A 10,114-nucleotide genomic window follows, 5' to 3' on the forward strand; every position below is an offset into this window, starting at 1 on the left:
TCGTTTTAAAATGTTTTCCGCTTTTATTTCAACGCAGGAAACAGTCCACTAACTGAATACTACGGGGGAAGAAGTCCTCCAGCAGGAGCATTTCTGGCAGATGTGGGGTAACGCGTTTAAAGTAATTTCCCCCTGACCCATAAGGTACTTTAAGAAAAATAAAGGTTGGCTCAGGTAACGAGTATGTGACGTATGGGAAGCCCTTGGCACGCCATATTTCGTCCAAAACATGCGTGCTGTCTTAGGTACCCTTCATTAAATACCTAATGTCATTTCTTTACAGGAATGAATTGCAGAACATGTTGGAAAGATTTGAAGGTATGATTTAGGAGCTTTTTCAGCGAAAGTACGTTGTTTTGAGCCATAGAACACACATTAACAAGAAATGTTAATCAGTGGGCTACAACACTGTTATTTAATGCCTTGTTCTCAGAGACAGGATTTTCCTTGAGTATTTAGCGTGATTTGGCTTCATAGATTTCCTTAGTTCCCCTTTTTACTGTGGATGTGCAGAGACTGGGGCTGCCAGTGGTGAGCCAAGAGTGATGCTTTTATTTTATACATGGGTACATTTGATGGACTGTGGGGGATATCAGAAGAATTGGCACGAAATAATCTCTCTTCCACTTCGTGTCCCAGAGTGAGTGATACATCGGTTTTTAATGTCAATTTTTAATTTTCTCATTGTAGCTATTTTCCTTGACTTTTCTATCTATTTTCTTTGGTGCGGAAGTTTAAATGGAGGCCTGTAAAATAAGTCTTTGTCATGATGCTTTTACACTAATAGACTGGGCAGTGGAAAACTAAAGACCACTTTGCCAGCACGCTAGCAACGTGTGATCAGAACTAATAAACCTAAAAGTTTTCAGCTGTTCTGTCAGGTGTCACTTAAACATTAACCGGGTTACAGGGCAAGACTCTTAGTAAAGAGTCCGAGTCAATTTTTGAGTCCTCTGCACGGATCAGTCATACAAGCAGGTATGTATTGAAAGCTTTGCTCTGTTTGGCGGTGCCGAGGTTCTCGGTGTGTGAGCTGTCTCATAAGTTGATTATTCTACGTGGCAAACGGGATATATAAAGTGGTCGTGTAACAGTGCGCCTTTTCCTGGTCCCTGGAAAACAGCTAGTGATGGCCGATGCGGAACATACAGTCAAATGCTTAGGAAAGCGTTTTTTTTTTTTGAAATATTAAAAATTTTACTAATTGCAAAGCTGCTTTTTAAAAATGCGGTAAGGAAAACTCCATTTGTTTACTAAAAAACGTATTTAGGAAGTGTTTTTGAATAAGTTCTTTTATTTCCTTCAACTCTCCACGGTCTTTTAACTCAAATATACTTAAAATCCTCATTGACTAAATTAACACACACACACACACACACACACACCTTTCTTCTCTTTTCATTTATTTATTTGTATCCCTTTGGGACACTTTTAAAACAGAATGATAAAGTGTGTTTTATATATCGACTTCTAGCAAGAATCCATCTCAATGAGTCCTTCGATTCGGAGGATATTTTATAAATTTATTAAAGACCGGCCTGTACAACTGTCTTTTCATGAGAAAATTAAAAGACTGTCATTGAGGAAAACCCACCCCCCATTTTTATTTCACACATTTTGGGAGGTAGTAACTTTTGTTTATTAGCTCTTTTTCCAGGATAAGTTAAGTAAAAAGGTGTGTGCAGGCAAAAACAACAACAACAACAAAAAAAAATTAGGATTCAGATATTAGTAACTGAAAGATTTCACAGGTGAAAAAAAAGAAGCGAATAATCTTGATTTCTGATGTGAGGCCTTTTAAAAAGATGCTAATTTTCTTTCCAGTGCTGCTGAACCAGTATTGCCTGTGTTGTCTTGAATAAGCTGCAAAAGAGGATTTTCAGCATTAAATGTCAATAAGTGTATGTTTAATATAGGTGACATTAGAAAGCTTCTTTATGAAAAGAGGAGAAGATGCATGATGGACACCAGAGCTTCTGTCAAAAACATTAACCAGAAAATTGAGCGTGTTTGGAAAACCCAGGAAGAGCAAAGGTAACGTTGTTGGTTTCTGGAGCCAGAAGCTGTGTGCAGTTTCTTAGTATGTGTGGTTACAGATTAATTCAGAATAATGCTGTCATCCTCTCTCTGTCGGAGTCTCTATTGAAAAATGCGTTTGGCTTGATTTGTAGCTCAGCAAATAGTTCCTTTAGCCCTGTAAGTTCACGCCTTAATTGGAAAGAGATGTATTATCTAGAGGCCAACAAAGACAACCCCTTTTTTCTCCTTTCAAATTGTAATTGAGCTTTCTTGGTATACGAAAAAATTAGATTCATTCTTGGAGTATGCGAGCTGAATAAGAGGCAAGCGTCTTACGATAGTTAGCTGTATTCAATTATGCAGAAAAGGTTAATCTTATATTTGAATATTTTTAAAATGTATCCCTATTGGGTTCACTGTTCTTTTGTACAGAATCTTTATTGTGCCACAGTGGGTAAGAAGTGAAATATTACTGTTTGGGAGAGTTAACGTTATATAAGTGAATACGATACCCTCATTGAACCTATTTATCATTCCACAACCTATATGTTATTCAGCAAACGGACGAAAATGAAAAAATAAGGACAAAACCCCTTGTAGATAAAATGCATTTTGGGGGAAAACTTATAATGCAATAAATCCTCCTTAGTTTTCAAGAGCGAAGGCATACGGGAGAGCATCCCTCTTAAGGCAGTTAGCGGTGAGTGACAGTTAGCAGTGAGAGTAAGCCATCGGCTTTATTTTGCTATTTTCCATCAGAAAATTTCAGCTGTGATCATCCCCTTCTCCCTTTATAGGACATTTATGCCCAGTCAGTTTGGTTTTGAATGGGTTTGCTTTTCTCTTAACAATAGAAGGTATGACCCTGTTCGTTATCATGTTTTACAGGCAGAAGCTTTATCACGAATACTGTCAGCAGTTTCTAACTTTGCTTCAAGAGTGGGATATAGATGTGCAGAAAGCCAAGGAAGAAGAGGAAAAACTAGCTGTTGGTATCAGGCTTAGCTTTATCATTAATCTATCGTAACCGAGTCTCAAGTAGGAATGGTGAGCCTGGCCGCACCTCAGACCTGTAGATTTGAGCCAGAGTCCTGTTTCCATTGCTGGCTACGTGTGTGGGCCCCGATCCCAGAAAAATCAGAGAGGCACAGGCGCACATCCTACTCACAAAAGCCCTTGGTCTTTACTTCCTCTCTCGGTTGGGATTCCTGCAGTTCCAAGGGACAGACGTTTGCCAAAGTACAAAAGAGGGATGCCTTGGTTTATCTGAAGAAGTCAAAGGGAGCTTTGCGCCAGGTACAGCTGAATGAGTCCGGGTAACAGTTGCTCAGGCAGTGCCGTCTGGGCTCTGTCTCCATCCCCTAGTAGGCCCTCTCCACGGGGTCGGCATGATAGCACCTTACAATCCTAGATTCACTACCAGGTTAGTAACCCCAGTGTACGGAGGAGATAACCTTTCTCCATAGGTCTGGCAGAAAAGTCCCCTGGACTGCTATCAACAATCTAGTTCCAGTCGTTTGCTCATTCCTGAACGAGCCGTTGAGTTCAGGGCATGGTTCGCTCTTAACGGGCAGGCCTGTATCACATTTAGGAGTAAGGATGGGGGAGGAGATGTTGCTTCTCGAGGGCAGAGGAGGAGGCCTGGAACTGTTTCCTGAGAGTGGGCCAGTGAACGGACAAGGGAAATATCATTGCCAAGCAACATTCCGGTCCAATGCGGGTTGGTGTCGTAGCGATCACAAATTTATATGAGACTAGTACTCATGGTTGTGGCTGTGTCTGAGCCGCTGGAGAGCTGGATTTCCCAGGGTTGGGCTGAGGTCAGCCGTGCACCTCGACAGAGTGAGAAGGGGGCAAAGTATATAAACAAGGGTGTAGGTATAACCGTTGGCCACGGATTTAGCTGGAAGGGGGGGAAATGAGGACAGAGGGTGGAGACAGGGGACGATGAAAACTGTTCCATTCAGTGGATGTCGGATCCTGCTAGGGTCCTGAGCTGTAGTATGAAAGGGAGCGAGCCACAAACGCAGGGACGTGGAGGTGGAATGTTGGGCAAAGTGGACAGACAGTGTAGTACAGTGGTCAAGAGCCTGGACACTGGGACGATAATGTTTGGGATCCGGTTCTGATTTTCTAATCGCTAGCTGTGAAGCCATGGACGAATTGCTCTTCTCTGAGCCTCAGTTTCCTCACCTATGAAAGGGAGTATAATGAGAGTAGTTACAGGTTTTTTTGGTTTTGTTTTTGTTTTTAGGATTTAAATGAGCTCCTCTATAATAAGCTTATTTGAAATGGTTCAGAACAGTATCTGTACATAGTTCCTCTATAAGTCTTTGCTATTAGTAACGTCATGTAAATGTTTCAGTTATCGGGCTGACAAAATCTAAGGTTATGGCTCTGAAAGTGAGTGGCTAGGTAGGGATAGAACAAGATCACTGGTGGAGGAACAGGAAGATCATGGGAGGATTATTGGAAGGATCATGTGTGTGGATTTTGAAATCAACAAGAATAAGATATATGTTTTGAATATTGTTAAGAAAGGAAATTTCCTACTTAGTGACCAGCACACAAGACCATTGTGGTGTTTTTGTATGTTACTGGTAAACACAGACGATGTAAACTAGGTCACGATATTTGATGAAAGAGAAGACACTAAAAAAATACTCACTTAAAAAACGATTCAGGTTTAATCTAGATTTTTGTTGTTGTTGTTAAGTTTTAAATTTTACCCAGATGGTCATCACAGCTTTTTTCTTTTCTTTTCCCTTTTATATTTGTAGAATATATTTCGACAGCAACAAAACGTTCTGCAACACTCTAGAACGGTTCAGAGCCAGAGAATGCAAGCAATTAAAGGGTTGTATGAGCAATTCTTGAAGGTCCGTTGAGTTTGGTAACACAGTGTATTCTCATAAAATGTAATATGTATATGGAAGTAGAAAATAATTGTCTTTCCTTCTTAATACATGTTAAAAGCATTTTGGTTATGCCTCTAAAATCAATTAAAATTAATTAGCATTTTCCATTTTGAATTCATTGTTCTGATTTAACATAAATGCTAAATGTACTTCTACTTTTCAGATTCATTCACGGTTTCGTGGGTGTTACTCAAAACAGGGACTGGTAGATTGGGGATTTTACCAAGAAATGTGCATATCGTGCATGAAACCGATCCTTTATTAACAATTGAATCATGGTTCTCTGTTCCAGAGTCCGCCTTTCTTAGGAGAGTAGTGATGAATACATAGTTTGAAAGTAGGAAGTCTTTAAATCATTTCTCGATGTCATTTACTTTTCTTTGTGCCGCCAATGTTTCTCAAACAGCAAGTAGCCAATTTTACTTCCAGTTGCATTTTATAAGTATTTTATGGCATATTTGCTTGCAGAATTATTAAAGTGACTAAAAGTGGCTTTATATGCCAACTTACAGTTGCAAGAGACAGCACAGATACGTAGGAGAATGAAAAAAGCCAGAGTAAGACTGTAAGCTTGTGACTTGAGATTACCTTCAGTCGTATTTCCACGTTAGCAAGAATCATCCTCAGTGGCACGGACCTCTTCTTCACACAGCTATGTACTCGTTTGGGAGTGGATGGAATCCTGTACATTCCCCTTCTGTTTTTGGTCAGAGTGCTGTTGTCGTTGTTGTTTTTAATGTCCTAAGAACACTTAACATGAGCCCTACCCACCCTCTTTTGCTCTTTTGCATGGGGACCATAAAGTTTTCCCAGCTTCATTCGTTGAAGACACTATCTTTCCCCCATTTTGTATCCTCGGCCCCCTCATCAAAAATCAGTTGACTGTGGGGGGGGCGCCTGGCTGGCTCAGCCGTTAAGGGTCTGCCTTCGGCTCAGGTCATGATCCCAGGGTCCTGGGGTCGAGCCCCGCATCGGGCTCCCTGCTCGGCGGGAAGCCTGCTTCTCCCTCTCCCACTCCCCCCTGCTTGTGTTCCTGCTCTCGCTATCGCTAACTCTCTCTCTGTCAAATAAATACATAAAATCTTAAAAAACAAAACAAAACAAAAATCAGTTGACTGTATATGTGGAAGTTTATTTCCGGGCTCACTGTTCTGTTCCATTGGTCTATACATCTGTCTTTATGCTAGAACCGTACTGTTTTTCTTACTGTGGCTCTGTTAATGTAGTTTTCAAATCAGGAAGTGTGATGGCTCCAGCTTGTTGTTGTTGTTCTTTCTTGGAATCGCTTTGGCCATTCACAGTCTTTTGTGGATCCACATGAATTGTAGGATTGCTCTGTAGAGGCATTTCTGTAGAAAAATAGCATCGGGGTTTTGATGGGGAGAGCACTGAATCTGTAGATCGCTTTGTGTGGTATGGGCCTTTTAACAATATTAAGTCTTCCGACCCGTGAGCATGGGATAATTTTTCCGTTCATGTATGCTGTCTTTAATTTCATCAGTGCTTTGTGGTTTTCAGCGTACAAGGCTTTCACCTCCTTGGTTAATTTTTTTTCCCTAAGTATTTTACTCTTTTTGACGCTGTTGTGAATGGGATTGTTTTCTTGATTTCACTTTTGCGTGACTCATTGTTAGTGTGTAGAAATACAACTGACATTTGCATGTTGATTTTATAACTTGCAACTTTGCTGAATTCACTTATTAGTTTGAACAGGGATTTTTGCGTGTGTGGAGTCTTTGGGGTTTTCTACATATGACATCACGCTATCTGCGAACGGAGGCAATTTGGCTTCTTCCTTTCCAGGTTGGATGTCTTCTCTTTCCTTTTATTGCCGAATTGTTCCAGCTAGGACTTCTGGTACTATGTTGAGTAGGAGTAGTGAGGTTGGGCGAGCTTGTCTTATTCCTGATCTTGGAGGAGGAGCTTTCAGTTTTTCACCATCGAGTATGTTAGCTGTGGGCTTGTCGTAGGTGTCTACGGTACCTAGTTTGTTGAGAGTTTTTATCATGAGAGAGTGTTGAATTTTGTCAAATACTTTTTCTGCAGCTTTGGGGATGATCATGTGATTTGTTCTTTAAACAATCTTGCTCAAGTACATGGTAAAAAGTCACTCTTCTAAACTAACTGGAATGTTTAAGCACTAGTAATATAATTTCAAAATAAGTATTCTTTAAAGGATCTTAGAATGACACATATGCAAAATAGTTCTATTAGAATTGTTTCCAAGTAGAGAGCGTGTTGCTCTAATGCTCTGTGAAGACCATTTTATTGATGGGTGCGGAGGTTTCATAAAGTAACAGAAATTATTTCTTCTAAATGTTACTGCCCAGTGCAACCACTTAGGGTTGGAAGTTTAGTGTTTTCCTTGACTCCTGCATTTCCTTCCCCTTCCCCTCCAGTTACTGTCGGGCTGTGTGATACTTACCTCTGCAATGGTACTTTAAATGCTTTTTCTCCGAATTCCCACTGCTTCCTCCGAATTCCCACAGCCCTAGTTGAGGACCTCGTCGTCCCTCGCTCCTGCTGTTAAGCTCTCTCATCTGATCTCTCCGTCCTTCGTAGGCCTGCGGTACTATCTTCCCACGAGATTGTTCTTCCCTCCTGAAAGCCTGTCAGTCGTTTCCCCTTCTAAAGTCTTAGATATTCAAAGATTCACCATAACATGATGCCCTTTTTAGCTTTGTTTGCTACGTCCTGTCTTTAGTCCCACCCTTCCTGACAAATGCTTCGTCTAAACTAACTATTAACTTCCACGCTTTGCTTATGTCCTTCCCCTGGAAGTGGTTTTAACTTCCTTATCCTCACCTATTGAAATCTTTTTCTTTCGCCAACCGTGTCGGCATTAATCTCCTTTTTCTGCTATGTAGCCGCAACAAGTTGTGCTTCTGTAACTATCATAAAATTTCTGTCTCATTTCTGTTTATGTTTGCTCTTGGCACGGGACTATGGAAGAGACTGTGTATTCATTTCTAAATTCCTCCACAGTACTCAACGCGGTACCTTCTACACGGTATGCACTATTTCACCACCTGTTGAATGAATGGCAAAATTTACAACGTAGGTTGTGTTTTTCATAACTTGAAGAGGTCCCATCGCAGATCATTTTATTCCCTCTAAGGAAATCATGTTACGCTGACTATTACTGATAATAAATGTGTTATTACCTGGTGTTAGAAAGCTTATTACTGGATTTCAAAATTATAGCATTCGTTGATATGGACTCCCAGTCCTTTTCTATTTGGGGGTCCATTTTGACCTCGACCTTAACTGCTTGACGTTTGAGCAAAGTGTACTGTAATTGTGTCTCCTAAAATAAGGCTATTTTGGGGCACCTGGGTGGCTCAGTCGGTTAAGCGTCCAACTCTTGATCTCAGCTCGGGTCTTCATCTCAGGGCTGTGAGTTCAAGCCCCGTGTTGGGAGTGGAGCCCACTTAAAATAATAATAATTAATAATTAATAATAATAATAATATTTCACTCGAATCTGATATTTAAATTTTTCCTTAGTGAATGTTTTTGTCTACGTGTGTGATTTAGAATTTTTTTTTTTTTATTTCAAATAGATAATGGCCATCACTGGACTATTAAAAAATTGTAGTACTTTTGAAATTTAATTTTGCATGTTTTGAACATAGGAAGAAAAATGGTGGTTTGTAACTGGACTAGGCTTTTTGTTTTAGAGTGTGGAAGACTTAGAGAAGAATCGGGAAAATTTTCTTACTGGTGAACAGAGTGAACTTAGGAAAGAAATGGCCATGTTGCAAAAACACCTTATGATGGAACATGTAAGTAGTGTGATATTTAAAGGTGAAAACTAAGGATTGATTTAAACATTGAAATAGTCTATTTGCTGTTATATGCATAATCCTTATATAAATACTGAACAAGTATATTCTCTCCTTTCATTTAATAGCAGCAACAAGAGGTGGCAATTTTTCAAAAGTCTCTTCATTCTCCGTTATTTTGATGACATTTGAAGAAAGGACTAAGTAACCTGATAACTGTGGTCTAACAATTCTAGTTTAAATGATTACATCTTGTTACTCGTTGGCTTGTTTGAGTGCAAGGCCCTCTTTCTGTGTAAACCCAAGTGAGACCTAAACAGTTATGTGAGTAGCAGTAATTCCAAAGTTATATGCAGGAAACGTTCAGACCTTTGGTAGTAATGGTGACTTTTTCTCCCTAACACTGTCAATTAAATTTTAGCAAGAAAGATGATTTACATTTAAGTTTGCTTCAGCGAATCTGGACCAGTCCCCAAAGATAGAAAGTACAATCATAGAGGGTTACGTTGCTCTTTCTGAAAGAAAAGAAATAATGAAAGAATACACCCTTTTGCATATACTCATTAAGTTAAAGAACCAATTCTAAGGAAAATAAGATTTGAAGTACAATCTACTCCACAGAAGTACAAAATTTATTAAAAGCGACTTAAGTTTGTGCCCCAGAATAAATGAAACTGCTTAAAGTCATTAAGACAACTGAGTAAGATATGTAAATGTCGACTTGTGAGACATGGAGTTGTGAATATGCCATTCCCACCAAAAAAATTAAAATGTCATTTAATTGATTTGGGTCCACTATTAAATGACACCTGCCCTTAGCATTGATTAAAAGTATTTTATTAACATATACATGTACTTGGTTACCTGTGGTTTAAATATTTCGTGCCCATCTTTAGAGATTAATTACCTAGAAAGTTTTGTTTTGCAAGTTTGATATTCAGTGAGTATATGGAAAGTTGATTGTATGCTCATCTAAAAACGTTAACAATTCATTCTCACGCCTTGTCTTTTCTGGTGCACTTTTTACATGCAAAACCACGTGAAATTTTCAACTGGAAACATTTGATTTCACAAGCATGAAGTTGTTTGAGAATTAGTTTGGAATAAATCGGCTAGATGTATTCTCTTTCTAAGTTACTGAAATTCCTTTCATGAATCGTTCAGAACAACAACAACAAAAATGCTCCCGTTTGGAGGAGAGGACTGTCTTTCTCCTGTTTTTCTGTATGTTTGATATTTTAATTATGGCCGCTAGAGCCCACTCTTCTATTTGTTTTATGGTTTTCCCTGTTTTTAAAGTAAGCCCAAACATACTTTTTTTCGAACTTCTAACTTATTTTTTTTTCTCTTTCTTTCTTTCTTTCTTTCTTTCTTTCTTTCTTTCTTTCTTTCT

The 10,114-nt window shown here is 39.3% G+C and overlaps 1 protein-coding gene across 2 annotated transcripts; it reads left to right on the top strand.

Annotated features, from left to right (window-relative positions):
* The first annotated feature begins 119 nt into the window (after window positions 1-119).
* Window positions 120-10,056, top strand: LOC118014693 (synaptonemal complex protein 3-like). Of its 2 annotated transcripts, XM_035011058.1 has the most exons (6): window positions 120-318; window positions 1,917-2,034; window positions 2,908-3,007; window positions 4,800-4,898; window positions 8,617-8,721; window positions 8,850-10,056. In XM_035011058.1, the coding sequence occupies exons 1-6, from the start codon at window positions 267-269 to the stop codon at window positions 8,901-8,903; spliced, it is 528 nt and encodes a 175-aa protein (XP_034866949.1). In that variant the 5' UTR covers window positions 120-266; the 3' UTR covers window positions 8,904-10,056. The 2 variants fall into 2 exon arrangements, with proteins under 2 accessions (XP_034866949.1, XP_034866951.1); XM_035011060.1 differs by lacking the exons at window positions 120-318; window positions 1,917-2,034; window positions 2,908-3,007 and adding an exon at window positions 3,020-3,315.
* Window positions 10,057-10,114: the final 58 nt, after the last annotated feature.

Source organism: Mirounga leonina, unplaced genomic scaffold (assembly GCF_011800145.1).
Source record: "Mirounga leonina isolate KUSES-001 unplaced genomic scaffold, KU_Mleo_1.0 Mir_163634, whole genome shotgun sequence".
NCBI lineage: Eukaryota > Metazoa > Chordata > Mammalia > Carnivora > Phocidae > Mirounga > Mirounga leonina.

Bases quoted from the DNA above. Each gene is read 5' to 3' on its own strand.
- LOC118014693 (XM_035011058.1), top strand. From the start codon at position 267: ATGTCATTTCTTTACAGGAATGAATTGCAGAACATGTTGGAAAGATTT. The intron at 3,008-4,799 runs GTTGGTATCAGG...TTATATTTGTAG, and splicing joins AAGAAGAGGAAAAACTAGCT to AATATATTTCGACAGCAACA. The intron at 4,899-8,616 runs GTCCGTTGAGTT...TTTTTGTTTTAG, and splicing joins TGTATGAGCAATTCTTGAAG to AGTGTGGAAGACTTAGAGAA.